The sequence below is a fragment of the Calliopsis andreniformis genome, chromosome 5, assembly GCF_051401765.1.
Source record: "Calliopsis andreniformis isolate RMS-2024a chromosome 5, iyCalAndr_principal, whole genome shotgun sequence".
In the NCBI taxonomy this organism is placed as follows: domain Eukaryota; kingdom Metazoa; phylum Arthropoda; class Insecta; order Hymenoptera; family Andrenidae; genus Calliopsis; species Calliopsis andreniformis.
In genome coordinates, this window is record NC_135066.1 from 23,390,730 (window position 1) to 23,416,811 (window position 26,082).

Genomic DNA, 26,082 nt, shown 5'->3' on the forward strand with positions numbered 1-26,082 from the left:
TTTTTTATGTATAAAAATCGTATCTATCTGTCACCGTTAGTATATATGAGCAACATAGTACTTTGTTTATTTAAAAATGGTATACAATGAGGACAATTTCCATGCAATAGTGTGACAGAGCACAAAAAATTGAACAATTGGTACATGTAACGTTTTGCTCTATCTCGTACCGTTACAAAGTTATACTCAAAAAACTAAAAAATGCTAAAACTTTTGGAGTTAACTTCATACCCTTAAAATGACTTTCAACATGACAAAAAATAGCTTTGTATTATAGGCGAAATACACTACTTATATACGAAATTTCATAATTGTTTGTATCTACTTTTCCCTCTTAGTTTTACAACTTTGTACAACACACAAGGTGTTCGACAACAAGTGTCAGAAATATGAGGTTAGCCTACATGTTAAAATAAAATAAAAATGAAGGTAGACGAAACTGCACTTCAGGTTTCATTTTCGAGTTACTAACTGTTCAGAAAATGCTTGAAATACGCAGAAAATGTGTCTACAGAGTGTACTGATTTCGCTATGTTTGACCTAACTAATGTGCGCCGGCAGTAGATGGAATAAGTTCCAAATTAGATACATTTCACGTTTTCAGACGTTTTTATAAGAATCGATTAAAAACTCTGAAACGAAGATCTAAACGCAATTTCATCATTCATAATTTTCGTCCTATATTTATATACAGAATGATCCCGTTAAATTTCTAACATCAGTTGTCTAACACTCTGTACATACATTTTATTATAGAGTGATTCATTTTGAACTATCGTACATTGGTCTAAGAAAAGTTGCGAAGTAGGGATAGTTACAAACTGAACTTGCGAAGATTCAAAGAACGGGTCAGATAGCAGGGGAAACTCATCCTATTATCCAACATAAAAACACCGAGTCCTAGCCTGAGAAAAATAGCGAGTTGGAAATAAGATTTTCTCGATACGTTCCGTCCTCGGTAACCCAATTTGCGCCGTGATAGCTCCTTGACCTTCGATATCCCGATTGGATATTCGTCTCCAGTTCGCACGAACCCTCGATGACTCCATCACTTTCATTGTGCCACTAACGTCGTTTGGGAAATGTACTTTTATTGCGAGTAACTAAACCACTGGGGGAGAATAATAAATATCAATCACGATGATCCACTTTGTGGCCAACGAATTCAGTTTAGATAAATAGTTTTTGAACTGGTCTGGAATCTCGTTATTGACTAAAATTTGATATAATGGCGAGATTTTTTTCTGTTATTGAATTTAGAACTACATTGTATGAAATTTTTCTCGGGCTGAATAGGAGTTATTTTGTTATGTGAGCTTAGAATCGAATTGAATCTCTATTGCAAGATTTCTTTTGCTATTTTTGATGTTTTGAAACTATGGGTACAACATGTAGTAGTGAACTACTGTTCCGATAAAAACTTGCTGAAACACTCAGGTTTCTTTGAAGCCACACAACAGGAAACTAGTGCAGAAGCTGAAGAAGTTGAGAAAGTAGTTTCTAACAAAGGTTTATCTACTCACTAGTCACAAGAAAACACAAATGTACCATCATGATATTGTATAAAGATAATACTGTGTTGCCTTGATTATCAAACAACCCTCACCGAGTAATTGAGTACAGTAATATTTGTAATGCGTTTCCTTGAAATTATAGTACTCTTCCGAGACAAGCTCAAGACCTAAAACCAGTTAAGTACTAAGAATGAAGAAGAAGATTCATTCTAAACTCAACTTACTACCTTACTGCCTATAAAAAAACACGACTGTACTATCGAGTTCGTACCGAAACAACACTGTATTTCGTATAAGAAATACACTATTTTTCTAAATTTGCCATATTATTAAACCACATTTGTCTCTTTAACATGCAGTAGTACCGTACCTTCTCAAATAACAGCGTAACACTTGTGCTAGAACAAGTTTCGCGCAACTCGAACCATTTTATATGAATTTCGAGTTTCTTCAAGCCTGTTGCGTACAGCTGTCACTGCAACGCAAAGCGATCCATGTTTGGTGTTCCCAAAACAAGTAAAATTAAAGCGTAGTCTATGATGAAGTTTCCTTCCAAGTTGCGTAACGCGTCTCACGCTTCTAATGAAAACTTGCTGCATTACATTTAGATGATTCAATTAATTCGACACTGTACGTCATAATTGCCATCCCCGCTGTATTTAATAACGTGAAATCTAATACATGCTCAAAATGAGAACGCACATTTTCGTAGAAGCGCTCACGGAATTTCATAATGTCGGACGAGACAGCGACTGTTGAAACACCAAATAATAATTATTTAAAAGCATCCAGAAAATTGGAAATACTTCTCAATCGCCATTCTTCAGGTGTAATCTATTTTATTAGTCATCAAACTGAAGTTAATTGTTTAACTTGTTCGTATTAGTATTGAGATGTCTTTTTACTTCCATAGAAGCTCTCAAATCGTTGGTATTGTTTGACTTCTGACTGTGCATTGAGTTTGTCTACTTTAAATTGTAGCCATATGTTCTGTTTGTTATATTATGTATTTTGTCAAATTATGTTTGATGATATATCAGTATGTATTTGATGATACAGGGTAAAGTACTTAGTACTCGATACCTTGAGCAAAACAATATTGTCGTATGGTAAATTTTTTGTGAATTTAAAACCAGTAAAGTTCAAACTATATAGCACTTTTACTTTTAGTTCAACTGCTGGGTACTTTAACTTAAGTTTCATTGTGTTGTGAATTCCATTTTTATTACTACCGCTAAAACGATTCTTATAAGAAAAGTCATGAATTTTTGTCATTAAAATAATTTTGAAAGACTTCATCACTCGTTATAACACAGATAGATATCTCACAGTCTCTCTTTTCTCGTCAACTGTGCACTAATCCTTAATTCTATAAATATAGAAGCTTGTAAAGTTAATTAACAGAGAAGTTTTTGCTAAATTAGCCGTAAACGTGAACCTATTACTGTCCCGAAAAAGGCATTGTAATTAATCTTTTTTGTCTATTACATTTAGACAACTAAGATTCATCATGAACATAACAATGAAGAGACAATCTTATAAAAATTTACTCTGTACAATTCTAATACACATAGTAATATTATGATTCTGTCGAATCCCATTATTATTTCTTCGGCTTTGCAATTCTGTTTGTGAACTGTTGTCTTTCCTTTTTGATGCGGTTATACTTCTTTTTCTGATGATTATTTGTATAAATGTTCAACGTGTCTGGCGTCATCGATAGTTAATTGTCTTCCCGCATTGATCGTAAAATCGAAGATCATTGTTTTTGATTCGCGACACATGGCGGCGTGCGTGTACGCGTTAACATGTCGCCAGTATTGCAAAACGGCGGAAGAATTCGACTTGTCAAACCCTACAGCACTCTGTTTAACCCCTTTCAGAAACATAAAGTCAACGAATCCTATGTCGTGGTAGTACAAGTTCGAAGCATACTTCAACAGTCCAATTCGAAAATAAAATTAAACGGAAGTTCTCAGGTTTGGAAAACGATAGGATCCCTTGCCATGCACTTGATCTATACAATCTACTTCGTACAGCTGTCGTCCAAGATGAATGTAGCCTCGTCTGTCTATAGTGGTCGTCCTCTTATCTGACGAATCGAAGCCCCCTTTTAATTCCTCCGACGGCTCATAAGTTCGGAACAAAGTTCCACGCAGTCGTATTGTGAGGGGCCAGTGCGCTGTCTTCGAGCTTTATTGAGGAAGCTTCTGAAAGTAAGCTGTTTATCGGCGCCACCCAGACACCGTTGTCCGCGGCGTCACATTCCATGAGGCTTCGAGGATTCAAAGAGAGTCCAGTGCGCGAAAGCCCGATTGAACAATGCTACAGTCTGAGACTGAGCTTTCGATAATGCTGCAACACTTCGTTGCGTTAAATTATTTCAAATCAGTGTTGCCTTGTCAAATAACTTGGTGATAACGAGACATTTACAGTAGAAGCCAATGAAATTGTGCCACTTTACAAATATCAATGTCTTTGACTTGACTGTCACATGAGAAGTAATCGTCTGTATTATTTGTTATTAATCTCATTTTCTTTTCTTTTACTTGTAATTTTTATTTGTCTGACAATTTTGATATATTGAGGTATCACGTATACAATTACTTTCATATTCGACCCCCTCTCTGATTTTCCCACCTCTACCCAATGTAAGGGTTTGGAAGTTTTCCTTAGACAAGAAGAAGTCGAAGAAGACAGAACTGTTTAGACCACCAAGCTACAACCAACCTTTGAATAAACGATTATACATTTGTTCCGAGAACTAGTCTCTATAATTAACCCATCCACACAAGGTTAAGTCGGAGTGTGTGATTACACGTAAAGTCTCGAACTACGAAGTTACGTGTACAAACAGAAATACTCTTCAGCATAGAACTAGTGATTCTTACTACTCATTACTTGCAGTTTGACGCTGAGATAGGTTACTACTCGTTTGGGGTATCATAGACGATAGGGATTACTTTTTCTTATTTAATGTGCCTTGTCGTTTTTTACATTATTTTTTGATTAATTGAAAAGATCGACATATTCACATACATACATTCAAATGCAAGTAGTAATAAACTAATTATTGTCACTTACACATGATTATTTTCGTAGCTAATAAAAATTTGGGTAACTAAGGAAAATATACCATTTATGACAATATAATATTGTAGTTAATAAGATACAATCCTTAGCTGAGGGATGTAACTAGAAAAAAATAATGTGTGATACAGGATGTTTTAATTACATTAGAGATTAATGTAACTTTGTCTATTGAAAAGTTGCGTTCTTTTTGTGGCATCTGTTTAATGAGTTCCAAATCTGATTTGAGCCTGGACTGAGACTTAAGTGCTCTGTCGATATAAGCTTACAGATAAATAATGAATACATAGAGGAACGTGTTTATCAGTTCAACTTATGCTTATCGCAAGACTCTTTCTTTGATTCTTTGAGACTATTTCTTTCTTTCTTCCTTTGAATAATTTCAAGTTAAATAGCAATGATCTCATAACGAAGCAAGACACTACATTCAAGCGGCCTTAAATTTAAACATATTAGAACCCATTTGAAGTTACACTAAGATTCTTCATATTTGTGAATGTTTCTAACTCTAGAAGAGCTTTCCTTGTTCTAGCATGATTACAGAATCTGAATTTGTAAAGCAATCTTAATTTGTAAATAGAGATAAAGGTCAATTTTCCAGTACTCTCGCACAGAGAAGGAAATATTGTGGTATTCTTTTCTAATTTCAATTGCAATCTGGTTTATCATGTAGTAGGCAACCTAAAAGTTTCTGTCTTTACATGTAAAAAACCAAATGCATTACAGGTTTGCAACTACAGCAATAGATTAAAATTGTAAAAAATTCAACGACTTTTCGAGGTAGACTCTTCTAAAATTACGAAGAACATGATTCAGTCTTGGTTCAAAACTTAATCATCTATTATGAGACATCTCCTGATTTTGTAGGACAAAAAAGATTTTTTTATAGAATTACTTTTGTTCTACAGAATGTTCGACAACAGGTGGCGGAAATTCTAGAATGATTCTATATGCTAAAATAAGAAGTAAACCAAAAGTGACGAAATTGTGTTTGAGACTTCGTTACTGAGTTATTAATTATCGAAAATACACCTAAAATTGACGTGAAATGTGTCTGACTCGGAATCTTTTTCTATTAATGTTACTATGTCTGTTTTGGCTAATGTACGCCGACAGTGGAATAAGTTCCCAAGTCAGACATATTTCTCACACATTTTAGATGTATATCTGCAACAACTAATAGTTCGGAAAGCAAGTGTCAAATGCAATTTCATTAGTCTTAATTTTTTCTTTTATTTTAATATTGAATTTCTAGCTTCAGACCACTATTTCAGAGATCCTGAATATACAGGGTGTTCAAAAAAAACCATTCAATATTTATATGGTATATAGGATACACTGTACTGAGTAAAAAAGCGTTAGTAAACATAGGTCGAAAGTTCAACCGTTTCTGAGATATAAATATTTTTCTTTGCTAGTATCGTGACTGACTTACTTGCTTCTATCGCATGCGATGTTTACTTTAGTGTTTACAAACCGCGTTCTGAATTACCTCAGTACTTGGATGATATGCCTTTGGCAGAAAGATTATCGATGTGGTACATGCATGATGGGGCACCACCTCATTTTGTGCGTAATGTGAGAGACCACTTAAACATGGTGTTCGGTCAAAGGTGGATTGGACGTGGTGGACCAGTTGCATGGCCTCCTCGATCCCCCGATTTAAACACTTTGGACTTCTTTTTATGGGGATATTTAAAAAGCCTAATGTATTCCTCGCCGATAAATGATTTAGAAGAATTATGTAACCGAATCCACCATGCTTGTCAAACAATTCGACAGAAATGTGGAATTTTCGAGAGAGTTCGCGACTCTGTAAAACGAAGATGCCAAGCGTGTGTAGAAATGGAAGGTGGACATGTGGAAAATCTTCTGTAAACATCGAAAATTCAGTATTAAGTCAATTATGATAATAACAAATAAAAATGTTTATATCTCAGAAACGGTTGACCTTTCGACCTATGTTTACTAAAGCTTTTTTACTCAGTACAATGTATCCTATATACCATATAAATATTGAATGGTTTTTTTTTAACACCCTGTAGACTCATGGTTAACGAGCTATAATAAAGGACACGCTTTCAGATTCAACTAAAATACGGTGTAATCTTATCAAGGACACGAGTATAACTATGCATGAAAAGTAAATATCAATTAGTCTAAGTAATTTCAAGATATAATGAATATAATGATGAATCTACATATACTGAATATCGCAATAAGTGGATAATGCTTCAGGAGCTGTTCAGCACTTAAAATCAATGCAAAATGTTTATATAAACATATATCCTATTTCACCTTGTTTATGAGATGTAGTATATTTCGTGTCCTATCATTTCATATTTAGTTACCTTCACAAGAGATGCTTAAAACTAAGTACTTTGAGTATCAACACATTTCTGGAGACATCTTATCATCGATATAACTCCTCCTTCAATTCTCCTTCATGCTCTTTCAATTTGTTGAGATCCCTGTTGAATTTTGTATCAAAGTATTTTAACACTTTCAACAGATCTTGCGTATACTAAGGATTTCAAGTATCCTCCCATATCTTGTAAATAAATTTCAATATCTGTGTTGGAAGAATATTGTACTTTCTTTAATCAATTGGTTCGCAGCTCTGATATTAAAAAAACGTACAAAAATGTATCTCATGAATTGGTCAGGAATTATATCGTTCTACAATTTTAAAGCAAAATATAACACCTGATACGCGAATGTCACCAGTTTTGATACGATATTCGAGTCATCGTATTGTTAGCCCACTCGATTCATGCAATCTGTTTGGCTCAGCTGTCACCATTGGCCCGGCATTTCGCAACGAAGACCTTCGTCCCCGTTCTCTATCCAACAAGTCGCATCTTCTCCAATTTCACGTTTCTCTTGGCTCGAGCCGCTCGTCGGTAAGGACACGAGGCCTTTTTCTTGTTCTCCACCCTCTGGCGTCGCGCACAAAGCAGTCGTCGCGGAGATTACGAAGTGTCGTTGCGGTAAAGAGCGCTCGAGACTTTCCTAGAAGTTCGTGATGGTCGGAAAAGTGCGATATACTGGAACTCCTACGAGCCTGAATCTTTTTTTTGCTTCGTTGATACAGTGATTTAACATTTCGGAGAACTGCATACTTTCAAAAACTGAAAAAAGGGCTGATTGGAAAAATTTTTGTTTTAATATGTGTAGATATCTTGTCAATAAAATTTACGTTCATTCAAACATTTAAAAAACTATAGTCGATTCAACTGTAAAACTAAGTCTATATTACTCGAAACTACTTTTCTTAGCTGACTCAAAATCTTTGAAACCAACGGATTATTCTAATTTCTAAAAATTTGTGTAATTTCGTTCAAATGTAATTGTAAGGTAAATATATAAACTTTGAAAAATTTATGTCTGTAATAGTTTGAAAGACAAAATTTCTCACTAACACAATTTTTGGGGCTCTGGACTAGAAGAATTACTTAAGAGTACGCTCAATTTCAGTAAAATTCTGAAAAGTTGAAGAACTGAACAAGTCTCAAATTAGTTATTTTCGGAGAATCTCAAAACTATATCTGGTTAAGTCATACAGAAAGCCAATAGCTCTGGTGTCTAGATGTGTAAAATGCATCGAACTACACGTGGGAATTAAATATCCGAAAATGTTTTTTTTTGGACTTGTATTGCTCTTCAACTCGCCAATTCAATAAGGAATAAAAAGCTTACAAAGCTTATAAAAAGTATTTTATTTGAAATTTCGAAAGAAAAACATTCCTTGTAATATACTGATACTTCGATACCATTCAAATTGCATATAAGATATTTTTTATGCCATCACAATTAGAAAAAGAGATATTTATGTGGCCTTACTTAAATGGACCACCCTGTATATAATTGCCTACTATACAATATAATTTCTATTTTTAATTATAGTTTGTATTCTATCGTATAATCGTATCCTATAACCATTAGTTGTATTTTATCATATGTTATCGTACATACTAGCCGTAATTTGGAATAATATATATTTGGTAAAAATTTAGAATCACGTCTGAGGATAGACGGAAGGCAGGCTGATCGAAGTTGTAAGAGGTTAAGAATCTTTGGTTTTCGCGAAGGATTGAGCACCTTTTTAGTGTAAGCCTACCTGAATATATGACTACATAAAGTCACATTCGTAAAAATTATTCGCCAATCCGCAGTGTCGGGAAAAACAGAATGTGTTATATGATAGAATATGACCTCATAACTTAAGCAACGTGAATATCATTAAAAATAATTTCTATACTACATACGAGACTTGTAAAATAATATGTAACCCACGGTTACAGGAGAAGGACATAAAGTGGTCGAGATTTTCAACCCTTGATATTATTAACATGTCCGACGCAACTGGCATGGACAGATAAGTTCTTTTTTTTCAACCGTCACCGACTGTTTCGAGGGTAGGTGGACACACACGTGTCCCACGCGAAATATATCCTAGCAGGGGTGTACACCCGTTGCCATATGTGTATAACTCATGGCAGGAATATATGGAGATTTACATATTTGTTTCGGCATAATGAATTCCATGCATGGTCAGCTGCTAACCACGCAAAAGTTATTACGGGTGCAGAGATTACAGGCAACTCTTGCACGTTAAAATGAACGTATCCGCCGACTTGCTACGCAGCCTGCCCACGGAATCGATGACCCGGGTACCATGTGGTAGGTAGTGCAAAAAAAGGAAGGGAAAAAATGGAAAAATATTGACAGAGGAATTTTCAACAACAAATACGTCACAGTTGAAATCTGTATCCCCAGATTACGCGATAGATTCACTTCGGCGTGCTCGAAATCTTCACAGCACCGATTTCATTTGAAATCCTTGGTTAAAAATGTTATTTAGTAAAACACATTTTCGCCTAAATATAAATTTTAGCAATAACATGAAATTTGATCTGCCTGTTTTTAATACTTTTCGAGAAAAGTTTGCATAAAGTTTTGCACGTAAAACTAACTTCGCTTTATAGCCATAGAGTGAACGATGGTTCAGGAAAAAGCTCTTGGATGTTTCATGTGACGTTTACTTTAAAAATGCTCTGAGAGCATTCGTTCACGTGTAATTTGTTTTTTCTCTTGCTTTTGCTTTTAGTATAATAAGAATAAATTATCGCAAAGGTGTAATTCACTTCTCTTTAAACACTTTAATTTCATATGTTTAAATATCATGCATCAAACGAGCGCAAAAACAGTAGATTTATGTGAAAGTTATTTATGCTTTATGTTTCTGACATCACTGATTTGAACTGGCTTTTCCAAAATAACAGAACTTTTTTCCGTCAAAGATGTCCATAATGTCTGAAATTCTCGCAAGCTTGAAACAAAGTTAAAGATTTGAATAATTAATTAAAGGAAACTGCTTCGGTTGCTCAGCAGAAAGTAGATTTTAAACGAGTATAAAGTTTTAGTTCATAAATGTTCTTCGTGCAATGAAAACTGTTACTCCGCAGAAACTTGTACATGTCACAACTGGAAGGTGAAATGAATGTTATATTAAACGAAAAGTTTATTTGAAAAGTTAGATGCCCATTACCAGCAACTTTGCTATATTTCCTGGAAATACTCTACTGGAATTATTTATGTTAAGAAAACAAAGTATAATAATTATCCTTTTGTCATCTCTTCCAACATGAAGGAAATATTTAATTAGGTGGACATTAATAAAAAGACGGCTTCATAAAATCGTGGGAACATTTTTCACTTTTGGAATGAGTCAAATTTTTATCGTTTGAAAAATAATTACATTTTGTACTTATCAAATTCTTTATATTTGTATAAAATAATGCATACAATTTCTAGTGTTCTTTTACTATTGTAAAAGCTGATTCTTACAGGTTTCAAATATTTGTGAAAACAGTATTGTATTTCGTTGCTGGGTACACAGCTTTTTATAGTAATTTGATGTACTAGAATATAAAGATAATGAAAATTTTAATCTAGACAAAAGTGAAGTTTGTCATTGTTTGCAGTAATACAATTACAATATAATAATCGAATACATCTTAATATAGGACTTTAAATACCTATAGACGCATTAACCTACTCAATATTTCACACTGCTTATATTATTAGATTTTCACTTCTATTATAGAATACTTCGTTAATAAACTATTTTAATAAATTATTCAAAATGGAAATTCCTCTTTCAGAAGTTCATCTCTTAAACAAAACTTCCTTATTTTCTATATAATAACGTTCTTCAAAGCTAAATCTACGAAACTTAAGTTATAATAAATTTGCATTTTGAGCACCTCCTAAAATTCCTTGTCTTTTAAATTTCATTATTTCCTTTCTCAATTATCAGTAGAGAGTGTTTTCAAATATTTCTAAATCTGCTATTTATCCCGTGTCGCTTTTCACAGTTTAAAAATCGAGCAACAAAGCCAAGTCTGTTTTCATCTGAGGAACCGTAACTCTGATTCAATGTCCGACTCGCAGAATGATGGTTCTCCTCCAAGATTTCCGCCCCTCATCAAAATTCATAGAAACAATTTTAATTAAAGATTTCTGTCTCTATTATCTCGGTATTCCTGTTTTATTCGCGTCGAGAATGAACGACCCGTTTTGAAACGTTACAATCGTTTGTTGTTGTTTCAGGAATATCCATGCACAAAGGCTATGCATTCGTACAATTCACAAATCCCTTTGATGCCCGCAGCGCCTGCCTTGGCGAAGATGGCCGCACCGTTCTTAGCCAGATACTCGGTAAGTATAATAATTTTTCTATTCACCAAAACATTGACAATTCTGTTGATTTATACAATTCAAATGAGCTGCTCAGATGTGAAACTGATCAACTCCAGAAACGGAAAACAGAGAAAAATGGCGATACGGTATATGTATAATGTTTTTCAAAATTGAGCTTGAAGTGAAGGAATAAAGGAGAGAATATATTGGATTATTTGAGACACTATCAATGTCAAGGTTTCGAATTCTTAACCAATTGTAAGAACTCCAAATTCGTCATATTTACTGCCGTTTTTTTTGTTTTTCGTTATTTTATAATTACATATAATTTTACTATTTCATAACAGGATATCATGCAGATAAGTCTTTTGATTTTTGAAAAGTTGAACGTAAGTCACATGCTTGGCGAGAGAATTACAGAATTACGTACAGAAAGTTTAACTTCTGAAGGGCGCAAATATTCATGACACACTCACTTTGTCGTCTTCTCTACACAAGTGCCGATTAAAGCTTTGACTGCTATGTCATCCATATGTTGATAATACCATTAATTTACTCGATTATGGAAGATACTAATGAAAAATTATAGAGATACTACTAGAAGGAGAGTGCTATAGAATCTACATGAAAATTAATTGAAAACAATTCTTTTAAACCTAGAATCGCTGTATGTGAATTTTGTTTGGTACTTAAAGTGTTAACTACTGACAAGCCTAGCGTTCATTTATTTAGAAGACACCTAATTCGTATGCTGTGGAAGATAAATTCGAGATACTCTTTGGACATGAGTTTTATAATATGTTCTATAGTAGAATATCGGAAATACTGTTCACTTGATAAAAGCTCGTGAAGGTAAGTAGAAGATATAAAATTGGCGCAGGCGCTGATAGTAAACGAGTATTAATAATTAGAAACTTCCGCGATTCAGTATTACATATGCTGTTCTCGCTGTTAAGGAGGATCAACTGACCAATTGAAAAGACTTTTATGTATCAATTGACTTACTGGTGACATGCTTGCGAAAATTTGATACATTTTTTTCAGAAAGATAATGTCTGAATAGTCTTACACGAACATCACTTTCAAATAGAATAAATAATAATCTTCCTACCACATCTATTGAGTCTACATAAATGTAACTCTAATAAGGAAGATTTATAATTTCACAAATTACAATAATTGAATCGGTAAGTTGAAGAATAGTACACGTTTAGAATTAACCGTTTTCAAATAATAACAATAGTATTTCTAGGTCCTAAAGCCAAAATGTACTAAGGCACACTTTACTTCTGGAGTATATTTATACATATAAATAATGTATAAGGTGTCTCCAAAAATGTCCCTTTTTTTAGGATAGGTCTGCATTCCTAGACAATAAAAAAAGTTCATATAAACATATGCTCGCAAATGCATAGTTCTATAGTTACATGCTATTTTACATGTTACATAACATGTTGCATAAAATGCAACATTACATATTGCATAAAATGCTGGCTCATTTCTTGCTTGCTCGGTGTGCTATCATTCTTAAGGTCCTACTGGGCCCAAGAATATTACGGCCCTTTGAATGGGTGGCACACAATGATAAGTTTTAAAGAAAATATCACACCCTACAGAATACAAAATATCATATAACTAAAAAACTGAGCGTTTCAGGACATATGTGCACATAAACTTTTTTCATTGTCTTCGTATCTAGAATATACCCGTCAATAATATCCCACATGTTTGAAAACTGGCGATTCTTCTAACTTATCTTCTAAAGATCGGAGCATCTGCATACGTGAATCCCTAAAACTACTATTATCCATCATCGATATAAAATATTATTGTCTTATACAAGAAACTGAACTTTTTCGTATTTTTTATCACAGTATATTTTGAATATTTCCTCATTTCACAAGTAGTACTTGGATAAGTACTACTTATCCTAAAGAATCCTAAAAAGTGTTTTATGTACGTGTTCACCTGAAAGTACAGCTATTGTGTACTGCTTCCGAAAGCCAAATTTACTATTATACACAGTATTGAGAATGCTCGCAGAAAGTAACTACCTAGCACATAAAAATTTATTGACGCACAATTGGAAGTGCTTTCAGGAATAGCTATAATAGAGAATTATCAGATGGACACAGACCCCAAGGAAATGCTAAACATATTATTAACAATTTGATACGAACATTTGCATTTAGAAGGCAGCCCGTTTGTTAAATCAATGGCGAACACGGGGTTTCCTCAGTCAGGGTTGTAGATTCAGCAATCATTTACGAAACGGGCCCTTGTCTCAGAAAGTTAACTTCGTGTTCGAAGCTGTTCCGCAGTGAGGAAGATCGGCCACCCAGCAGATCCTTAAAAGCGAAGCATCATCGACTCTCGCCCATTAGTTTGAAACTTGGAGGAATCTGACTCGAGACAGGGATGCGTTCGCTCGAGAGCATTCGATAAACTCGTGAAACTTCGCAGAGAATCGTCTCCCTTCCTCCTTCGCGAATTTACTAGATCTTCGACGCTTGAACGTATTCTTCCTAGTCTGTCGTTCAGCGCATGTGTATCAAGGATTAAATTCGAGATTTCATAGCTTCCAGTGGTTGAAAGATGATTTAACCCCCAAAGAGGTTATTTGCGTTCTGATAGTTCAACTTGAACGAATAGGTACAAATATGGCAGCTAATGAGATAAATGTAGGCGAAAAGAAGAATAAAGAACTTAGTATGCATAGTATAGTCTCTAGTATGTGAGGTTTGTGGAACACAGAGGTTCTCTGATAGTCGAAATAAGATAGTTTTTCTACCATTTAATGATTTCCTAACAGATGCGTTTATTTAAAGAGTTAATTGCTATATGATTATATCATTTTTTGAAGCAGAAATCTTGAAATACATAAAAGGTTATTCTTTTTGGGGGGATTACTGTGTATAGAGGTAGGAAAATAGTGTACATGGATGTTTATTACTTCACTTCAATTAATCCTGTCGATGAAAGTTAATAGTAATATAAAACAGAAAGATGCAATCGTTGGGATACGTTTGGGATACAATCGTTAGAAATTTTACACTGTCTTCTATACCCATTAGACAGAAGATCTATATCCATTAGATAGAAGAAGGATTGTTGTTGTCATCATGTATTTCTACTTCTAGCAATCGTATCCCAGTTTATAACTATATCGACCTTAACAATTCTTGAAAATAGTATAGAATCGTTTTTCAGCGATTGTAGGGCTAGTGAATGTTCAAAAATATGATCATTGTAACCTGATTTTATGTACACGCATATCTTCAACTTTTTGCTCTAAGAACAATTTTACAATTTCCTTTAATTACACTGTTCAACAAATTTTGACTTTTTTCGATTTTGTAAACGTGAATAAACATTTCTTATAGATTTTGACGTGCTGATTACGAATCTGCAAACCGTTTTGTTCCAGAACGTACAGTTTTTGAAAAAATCAATTTTGAAAAAAATGACAAATTTTCAACTTTGGGATTTTTCTGTGCTTTTGCCGTAGTAGTTATTTAGTTGCTCTTTGCAGGAAATGATTCTGTGAACTCTCCCGAATAAAATAATATAAAGAGTTATTAGATTATAAACATCGAAATAGGTTTAAATAACAATTAAAGTGAAAAGGACACCCAAAACGCACCCATTTTGGCTGATATTTTTCACTTTCTTTCAAAAAGTAAGGGTCTAGGAGAAAATTTGACTATAACACGCGATAGAGAAAACCTTTCTACTAAGGCAAGCATCAAGCGAATGTTCAAAATTATTTTTGTTTTCAATATAGAAATAAAATAGTTTGGCGAAACGCGCGGCGGCGGCAGTGGTACTCAATGACGTCAATGCGTATAGGGACCGTTGAACGGCAGGCGATAGGCGAGGCGTCCACCGGCGCGCGCCGCCGTCATTGAGTACCACTGTCGCCGCCGCGCGTTTCACCAAACTATTTTATTTCTATATTGAAAACAAAAATAATTTTGAACATTTGCTTGATGCTTTCCTTAGTGGAAAGGTTTGCTCTATCGCGTGGTATAGTCAAATTTTCTCCTAGACCCTTACTTTTTGAAATAAAGTGAAAAATATCAGCAAAAATGGGTGCGTTTTGGGTGTCCTTTTCACTTTAATTGTTATTTAAACCTATTTCGATGTTTATAATCTAATAACTATTTATATTATTTTATTCGGGAGAGTTCACAGAATCATTTCGTACAAAGAGCAACTAAATAACTACTACGGCAAAAGCTCAGAAAAATCCCAAAGTTGAAAATTTGTCATTTTTTTCAAAATTGATTTTTTCAAAAACTGTACGTTCTGGAACAAAACGGTTTGCAGATTCGTAATTAGCACGTCGAAATCTATAAGAAATGTTTATTCACGCTTACAAAATCAGATCCGTGTTGAACAGTGTTATAGGTGTTAGAATCGATAAAAGTGATTTTATTACGAAAGAAACGCACAAAAGTAATTCTCTTTTGTCTGTCCTTTTAAGGACTTTTACTTAAAATGAATTCCCAAGGGTGGCTGAAGCGGGTTTCTATTTTGGCGCCTTCTGAGGGGTGCGAGTCCTCTCTAGGTCAGCGTCGTTGACGTCTAGAACAGAAAATTGATGGTTCCGCACTGATCAGCGTACGAATAAATCGCACTGTCTGCGTATAAGCCGACTCCAGATTCCAGACTACTAACAATTGAGCCTATTAGGAGGGTGAAACAATACCTGGGTACTAAGGGCAAGGTAGAGCAGTGGACTGTATTACCGACGACTCTCTGTACCAAAGAAACAGTCGGTTAGCGAACGTACAGAAGCGAGTTAAACTCTTCTCTGCGCTAAATGCACTTTGTTAGGGATTGTCTCGAACGAATCGCAGCGAAAGTTGTGGTTCATGAGCAGAGAGAATCACTGTTATTAGCAGTACTAGTTCCGGTGGCTGATAACGGCGGCTTATCTCACCGATGCTCTGCGACTTTGCTCTCAAAACGAATAACGATCGCATGGAATCAAGGTGAGATTATTGATTCCTAAAGTGCAATAATTCGCCAAAATGTTACTTTTATTGCGAGTTGCTTCGACTGTCGCACGCACAATATGTGATATTCGAACAGATCGAATGGACCAAGTCGCGAGAGGCAGAGAGGTCAGCGAGTTAGTAATCAATTCGGACTCTTCGAGTGCTTTGATAACCAAAAGGCGCTTAGTGAAGCGTACTCTCGAGCGGATGTTCACTGACTGCCGAAAGACTGACAGATATGTCCTCGCGTAAGCACTTAACACTAATTAGCCGCTATGCGGCGCTCGCTTTCTTCTCATAATTCTTTTTCTATTCTGTTACAATTTTCTCTCTTTCTCTCTTCTCTCAGGCTTTGACATCACAACTCGACTTCGGGTCTGCAATTCGAACAGCTGATACTGGTCGTGTTTACCCGGTCGAATTTAACTGTAATAACTGTAAGGAGTCATACGCCGCTTTTGCCGTGTCTGGAGAAGATGGAAACATCTTTAACAGTAATTATAAAGATTAAAAGTATTTTGTAAAGTAAGAATATTACGATTTCTGATTAGTATTAGTTGTCTTTATGTAAAGGTTTTCAGTTTTGGAAATATTTAATACTTTCAAAAATGAATTATTTCTGATATATAGATCTACGAGAAATTGTACAATAAAATAATCCTCTTACTTTTCCTTAGCTATATATGTAGTTGGTATATTGAATATAATTAAGTTGCTACAAACTCTTGATCTAAACATATATATAAGCGAGAAACTCTCAACAAGAAATATATGATAAATGTGATCAAACCAAAGAGATACAATAAGATGTAATGACTCACGATTTGGATCACAGAGGATGATTAAATCCACACGTTCAAATTCTAAAAATATTCTACTTTCTATGTGAAAACAACGAGACTTGGGTAAGAGTTCAACATAAAAATTCGAAACGAGATTCGAAACGAAGTTTCGATAAGATAGACAAGATAGGCTTCAACTATCATATACTAATTTTATAAGGCAGTAATAACTAATTATATAGTTCGAAATTTTGTTTCCATTTTTTTTAAGAATTTTATGTTTTCTACTTATGACAGGCGTCTTGCATGAACATGATTTGCATAGGTACTAAAACGATACCTATGTCACCTGTCCTTCCCTCAATAAAAACGTATAAGAAATTCTCCAGAATTTTCCAAATAATTTTTCAGCCTTGAATCTTATAAAACCTGTCTAGTCACCACAATCTCGCTGAAAGAATTTCAATTCTAAATTAAAGAATAACTTCGTTAACTGCATCTCCCCTTCCTCGTCACTTCAAAGCGTAACCCACCGCTAAATAACAGCTTCTCGATAAATATCCTTTAAAGCCATCCAGAATCAACCTTACCCTCCACCGTCTTTTAAACCTTCAAAGAACACCGACTCGAAAGAACCTTGCGCATTAATCAAAGACAGAACTTCATAAGTTGGGTCTGGCATTTAGATCGCGGAGAGCGTAATCATTGCTGAAACGAGCCACCCCTTTCCACGAGCATGTTTCTCTTCCCACCCCCGCGGAAACCGTGTACCGTGAACAAGAATCTCGCGGAGAACGATACAGCCAGCAAAGATCAACGACAGGCTCTCGATACCACGCCTCCCAATAAGAACCCTTGGTATCTATACGGGTCCTTTCTTCGCTGCTCCCTTTCGGCTCAGTTGGTCGAGGTCTCTCGCTCGTTTCGCCAGAAATCTTTCTTCAGCTAATGCAAGAACTGTGTTCCCACTGTAGCTCGCAGCCGCGTACCTTCCGGCGACCATATACCCGCCGCACATACACACTCGCAGGGCTATAGGTGCAAGGTTGTATGCAGTAGGTTGTACGTAGAAGAGCGACGTGTATTTACAAATACAATTCACCACAGGGGTACCAAGACCAAACCGTCTCACCCTCGCCCTATATAATTCTCACGGCTGCACACGTTTCCGCGTATATAGGGAAACTTCCAACCATGAGAAATGCTCGAATAAAACTCCTTCTGGGTGGCATCAGACACCCGCGATTCATCGTTTCAGAACCGATCGTTCTCTCTTGTCGAAGGAAGAACTACTCACAGTTGGAGTCCTGGTATTCCATTTGCTACAAGCAAATGATACAATAGGATCGCCGGTGGATATAATTGTTCGAAGTGATGGTCATATCTGAGCACCAAAATTGTGTCTTGAGCGGTTTAGAAATTGCGAAAGAAATGAAAGAAAAACATCGGGAGAGTCGAGTGCATTGGTATACCGATATAGTTGTTGGAAATTGTAATTGAGGCTTCAGTTAGTTGTCTGGAGGGGATAAATTGAAGTAATGAATTGAGAAATATTCACATTTGAAGGATGAAATCAGTTGAATTTTTTGTTTGGTTAAGAGATTTGAGTTTGTGGGATTAATGTCGCAGTGACTTTTGGGGTTTCGACGTATTTTATAGTACATTATATTAATGAGAGTACATCTTAGTACTCTCGTAATGGTTTTTATCTTTTAGGGCATTAATAGTAGCCCTTAAGTATACTAGACAATTTTTCTATATTTATATGGAAAATCTATCTTTTCGTCGAACTTTAATTTTTATCGTATATCTTCAAATACGTCTCGAAAATTCAGTTCTCATTAATTCTGCTGTCAAATTCTAGCTATTACGTACCTTTACTTGTATAGGAGAGTTAACAGAATCGTATCACTTCGGATATTTTGCATTACATTTCCTGTTTAACATTAATTTTTTCACAAATTGTTGAATATTGTAACTTAAAATTTAAAACACCTATTAGTATTTGATTCATTCTTTTCAGAGAACAAATTTAATTACAAGTATTTTTCAAATTCTATGTAAAAAGTACCTTCTTCAATTCTTCACTAAAGAATCAAAATAAGAAAACGAACAGGTATAAGTAAAATAATCGTGTTTATTCTATTAGAAACAAATAAAAAGACATGCAATGTTCAATTGTTTAAAAATATTGTATTTATCGCTACTAATTTGTAATATATTAATAAAAATAACTAAAAAATTTATTCGCATTTATTTTCGTATATTATTTCCAAAATATTTAAAATATATTTAATTTGCTTACGTATAGAATAGGTTACACTAATTATAGATAATAGTTATGCCGGTTATATGTACAAGATATAAAAATATTAATAACACTGTTCAACAAATTTTGACTTTTTTTCGATTTTGTAAACGTGAATAAACATTTCTTATAGATTTCAACATGCTGATTACGAATCTGCAAACCGTTTTTATCCAGAACGTACAGTTTTTGAAAAAATCAATTTTGAAAAAAATGACAAATTTTCAACTTTGGGATTTTTCTGTGCTTTTGCCGTAGTAGTTATTTAGTTGCTCTTTGCAGGAAATGATTCTGTGAACTCTCCCGAATAAAATAATATAAAGAGTTATTAGATTATAAACATCGAAATAGGTTTAAATAACAATTAAAATGAAAAGGACACCCAAAACGCACCCATTTTTGCTGATATTTTTCACTTTCTTTTAAAAAGTAAGGGTCTAGGAGAAAATTTGACTATACCACGCGATAGAGCAAACCTTTCTACTAAGGAAAGCATCAAGCGAATGTTCAAAATTATTTTTGTTTTCAATATAGAAATAAAATAGTTTGGCGAAACGCGCGCCGGCGGCAGTGGTACTCAATGACGTCAATGTGTATAGGGTCCGCGGAACGGCAGGCGATAAGCGAGGCGTCCAGCGGCGCGCGCCGCCGTCATTGAGTACCACTGTCGCCGCCGCGCGTTTCGCCAAACTATTTTATTTCTATATTGAAAACAAAAATAATTTTGAACATTCGCTTGATGCTTTCCTTAGTAGAAAGGTTTGCTCTATCGCGTGGTGTAGTCAAATTTTCTCCTAGACCCTTACTTTTTAAAAGAAAGTGAAAAATATCAGCAAAAATGGGTGCGTTTTGGGTGTCCTTTTCATTTTAATTGTTATTTAAACCTATTTCGATGTTTATAATCTAATAACTCTTTATATTATTTTATTCGGGAGAGTTCACAGAATCATTTCCTGCAAAGAGCAACTAAATAACTACTACGGCAAAAGCACAGAAAAATCCCAAAGTTGAAAATTTGTCATTTTTTTCAAAATTGATTTTTTCAAAAACTGTACGTTCTGGAAAAAAACGGTTTGCAGATTCGCAATCAGCACGTCGAAATCTATAAGAAATGTTTATTCACGCTTACAAAATCAGACCCGTGTTGAACAGTGTAATCATTGCTGAAGAGAGTGAATCGGCACCTCTGAATCGATTGACATTTGTAAAAAAATCCATCCGCAAATTTGTTTATAACACTGAAAATTAATGTTGATTTTTTTTTATTACGTAATCGTGTTCAAATCTTTTGACAGAGAAAATGTTTGAAAGGAATCATATACTGCAGACGAACCGTTCAGTCAAGAAAAATTTTTAAAGATTTGGCATTGGTTTGATTGTGTAGAGTCACACATAGGAACATGGGCCTACCACTACTTTGCTACGTGGCACAATGGGGTATTTGGCCTGAGAAGCTAGATAAAATTATTTTAGCTTTTATTTATGGATTCAATATCATAATGCAATAAGTCGCTGAATTCGTACGTAACGTCAGCTACAATATAATGAAATCAAAAGTGCATTTTAACGTTTAAAAAATCAGTTACTTTCAATTTCCGTCGAAAAAGTTTTTTTTGAAATTTTACATATTGGAATTTGTAAGTGTCTAAATGTTGTTTAACTTTTGTTTGAAACATTGTGTTCTTAAATTTTGAAGTCCTTCAAAAATTGTGACAATAGTAGAATACTTGCACTCAAGAGCTGGAAAAAATTAATTTTTTAATTTGCATGTAAATTATGTTGAAATAATATAAGTTATTATTTTAATGCAAAATATGTTTAATGTGAAACTTTTTAATAAGTACACATGTAATTTTAAAAACATTTTTAAATTATTATTTCAATAAATTAATGTATTAAATAATAAATTTTAATAAATTATTTTAAAAACATTTTTAAATTATTACCATTAATTTTCAATAGATAATACATCTGTTATTTTTTTTCCTTAGATGATATGTTCTCGTATGATTTAGATTCTGGAAGAAACATATCCAAGGATTCCTTTGAATATGCCATTGTTTTTCTTTTTTGCACTGAGCGTATACTTGATAAAAGAGGCTCTGAATTCAATAGAAGTCTATTAATAATATCAGTATATTGCATGACTCTCAACTGCATTTTCTGGCAAAATTTTGCCTGTATGAACGAAAATATTTATTTCTGGCTTCTACAGTCTCTTATAAATGTTGTCCTATTGCCAAAATGACATGTTCTCGATATGGCATGTAAACTCGATAATCATTTTCTTTCTCCTTGATACACACTGGTATGACTTTTCCTGTATTTAGTTGTACGCTCAGACAAATTTGTGATCTCCTTCAATACGATTGACGCATCATCTAAGCCGGAAACTTTTTTTGTTCCTTCAAGCCAATTCTTATACTTTCTTTTAAAAGCTTCTTTCTTGTAATTTACAGACAACCATTTACGTTTGAAATCAGATTTTATACAAGATATTTTATATTTACCTCAACACTTTATCGAATAAAATGACACTAGAACAAGCATTGGAAATCATTTATTAAGTCTTATATTCGTAACAAAATTATTGAATTACTGATTGTTTTCAAATAATAATAACTATGCAAATATATAAGATAAAAAAGTAAAACCACTTCGAAAGTGTAGTACGTACTTACCTGAAAGCTATTATAATGCAAGAATTTATACTACTTACTTAAAATATTTAACAATCGCTTATAAATGAATGATAATGTTTCGAAGATTGCATAGAGAAGAATGCAGGTCATAAATATTCTAACTTTCGATGAATCATGCCGCTTTATAATTGTTTAAATGAAAAAAGAAGTATTGATACATTGTTTCTCATATATTTAACTATTTCGAATAATAAAAGTTTTACGCCTTACGTGAAACTTTTAAAACCGTACTTTTTCCGGCTTTTGAATGCAAATATCCCATTGTGCGTAGCAATGTTTGCCCTGAATGTAAGGCCGAAGGCAACATCGAAGGCCTAGCAAGGTGCATTGGCCTAATAAGTCAATTCGAATAGCTTTTCTTTCTTTTCCATACTTCCAATATGATATGGCAAAATTAAGAATCGTGATCTATAATATTACATGTAATTATAATATATTTATTTGTCTGTTCGATGTTTCAACTTTCTATCTCGAGTTGTTTTATCCTACTTTTTGGAACACGGTCCATTCGGCACAAAAGTTACGCATTCACTAATAATAGAAACCTCTAAATACCAGTGATAGTGAAACATTAACGCTGAAACACTAATAATAGATAGCATTGCACCACTCTTAACAGTAGTTTAAATAATAACTATCATATTGTGTTACACATATAGGGTGTTCGACTACAGGTAGGAGAAATTTTAAGATGCGATTTTAGAAGTCAAAGAGACGAAAATAAAAAATGATGATTTGGTGTTTAGGGCTTCATTAATTATTTATAAGCAATTAAGAATTTAAAAGAATCCACCTGTAATCAGGCAAACTGTCTTACAATATCGATCGCATCAAGTGCGCGGCAAATAACAGCTGATCGAATCACAGAGATCATTATCATTGAAATAACGAAAGACTTACTGATAGAGAGGCAACAAAATTCGACAATACTTGTTTTAACTAGATGATTCTGCGACGCGCTTTGTAGAAAATCGAAGAATATTGTTGAATAACAATAAACGTGTCTACTCCCAACAATCCATAAGGCCAATCGAAACATTCCCTATGAGATTTTGGAATAAAAAGGATTAATGTGTTCATCTTCCCATTAATTTTCTGTTCAATCCACGCACGCTAGAAGTGTAGAAGAGAATTACAGGAAGTTACACGAAAATTTACAAAAATACGCAAAAATTCATTCTTGACACGTAGTCCCGTGCCAGAAGATTCTGTATCCGTGCAATGTAGTATGAAAGCATGTAGTTACTGCGCAGAGTACGACGGATTGTTTCTATGCTAACATTATGTGTAAAACTAAGATTTCTTGTACTAATGCTAGGTATTTAATTTACACTCTGAAAAACGATTTCTTCAATACTGTTATGGTATTGTCGACTACGACCACGATTTTCATGACACGATACAAATAAGCGAGTCTTATTGATAGTTGCAATTTGCTCCACTGTCTGTGTGACTCAGGAGAGTCCAAATAGGAATCTGGATGTCGGCAATTAGGAAATGTTCTTCGTAATATCTACTTGCAGCAGAAGCGCTACCTCCACAAGCTCCCAAAGCGAGTAACAGGTCAGCATACTCTCGATTAGAATACCTTGTCATAACTTAATAATTTGCAACAAACGATACGAAATGAACTATTACGCAGTGTGATAAACTATGACTTCTGCCAGACATCAAACTATCTGGGTATTTCCTACAGTATCCTATCATTATCAATGTTTATAAACATTTTAGCCCGTTGTATTATGATTTTCCACCTACTGGTGCCTCCCATCATTTTCTGCGACACACTTCACACTTTATATATTCAGGTGTCACCTTTACTGTCCTTGAAAGGTGGCACAATGTTATCCACCACGATACACCGTAGTGATACACTTTGTCCTACGACTTCTAAATAAATTACTGCGTACGTTACATAATAATGAGTAAATTGCTAAACGGGAATCCCCATCTATCAATTTTCATTCAAAATTATTGAATTTCATAAGGAAATTTTAATAACTTCCCATTCACATTTGTACAAATGTTCGAGTAATGTGTAATTTGCAAAAACCACATATACAGTTCGCAATTTTCTGACAAGTTAACGTGAAATAAATACATATTTGTAATAAAGTGCAAGTTCTAAGTTCTGAAATCTGAAATAAATCTAATTAACAGGATGTAAATAATATATGTAGTAATACCTTGAAGGGTAATAGGGGAACTCAAGTGGAATAAAAAAGTCCTGTGACATAACGTCTGAAGTGCCCCCATTTTGAAATAATAATGCCTTAAAATTAACACACCTATACGCTGAACCTACAATCATAGGATTCTGTAATTTTACAGGTACATTGGAAGACAAAAATATAGTAAAGAAATTTTAATTCATTTTGTTCTATTTCCTACAGTATAATTTTCATAAAGCTTTGAAGATGTGTATTCATTTACTACAAACATTTTAGATTTTTAAAGCTTTATAAAAGTCAAAGGAGCACAACAAAGTATATTAAGTCTTTTCTGCTCTATTACCTTCCTTGCCTTTCAATGCATCTGCCAAATTACAGAACCTTCTGTTAGTTTAGCTTATAAGTATGTTAATGTCAGGGCATTATTATTGCAAAATGCATGTAGATTGGATATTATACCTCAAAACATTTTGTGTTCTATTTGAGCTTCTCTATCACCCTTTAAAAAATTATCAAAAATTACCAAGATACATGCTTTTTGCACCCAGCATAAATCATTTAAACACAGAATTGAAACAAATGACTTCGATTATTGCATTATTGTATTTAAGGCTTCGTTTAAGAGTTATTAGTACTTAACATAACGCTTAAAATTTATGAAACGTGTCTGACATGGAACTTATTCTACTGTCGGCGTAGATCAGTCAGTTCAGACACAGTGATGTTGCTACGAGACGTGAAGTGAGCAGCGCGAGCGGCCGGTAAGGATAGATATATTTCCCAAGAATATAGTAATTGATGTGTTAGTTGGTACACGGATGAAACTGATCCAAAATCAGGGATCCATTGAGATTATTGTAAACAAGGACGAAGCTAACGTAAAATCAGAGAGCCTCTGAGGACGGATGTGCTTGTGGACGAAATTGGCCTGCGATTAGTGAGCCTCAGCAGTGTAAGTTTCGTGAACGCACCTGATGCGAAATCAGGGAGTCGCTAAGATCAGTTACACAGACGAACTCAAAATAAATTGAAGTACTGTTGAAGAGGTTGGCAAATTCAAATAGACGAACCTGATGCAAAGTCAGAATGCTGTAAGGAGGTTGGATAATGTAGAAACGAACCTGGTGTTAGAGGTAGCCGTAAGAAGCAGACGAATCCGATGTAAAATCAGGTAGGTGCTGGATAGGTTAACTTCCGTAGACGAACTCAAATAAATCAAGGCGCTACTAGGTTGGATACAGTTTCCTCTGGAAGTAAGAGCATGCGGACGAATCTGATGTGGAATCAGAGAGCTGCAGGAAATGTTAGTAAGCCTCGTAACTTGTTAATTATTACATTGATACAACTCGAGCGGCTAAGTTGTATCGTGGGAAATCTGTAAATTTCGAATGGGATTGTTTAAAGTAATTGTAGGTTTGAAAACAGTCTAATCAAATTGCAATGAGTACTTTAATGTATTCTAAAATCAGTGTTTACGTTACAAGTGTATATTGTCGCAGAGATCGGAAAATCAAATTCCCTGCCGTACAGCGACACTGGCGGTACGTTGGCGTATGCATGTGCACCGCCATGTGTCTCCAATTAAGACTAGGATCTTGGGCCTTATGATCAAGGATAGAAGACAATCAACCATTACGGAATTTTGATAGCAATGGTCATTTCATTGTACGTAACTTAACGAGACGCTAGAATATAACTATATTACCAATGGACGACGGCTCCCATTGAAGGAGAACGGATTTAAATAACTGACGAGAAAACGGAGTACAACCGTATCCTACAGGAGGGACAAAGGCTCCTAGAAGAG

The 26,082-nt window shown here is 34.5% G+C and overlaps 1 protein-coding gene across 8 annotated transcripts in view; it reads left to right on the forward strand.

Moving 5' to 3' along the window:
- LOC143179230 (uncharacterized) overlaps window positions 1-26,082 on the forward strand; it is a 590,730-nt gene that overhangs the window by 202,145 nt on the left and 362,503 nt on the right. For 7 of the 8 annotated variants that reach the window (XM_076378351.1, XM_076378350.1, XM_076378352.1 and 4 more), the window contains one exon: window positions 11,220-11,327. In XM_076378351.1, the coding sequence (XP_076234466.1) occupies window positions 11,220-11,327 (108 nt within the window). Of the gene's footprint in view, window positions 1-9,177; window positions 9,288-11,219; window positions 11,328-26,082 lie in introns of those variants that run through there. The other variant, XM_076378355.1, reaches the window with a different exon arrangement.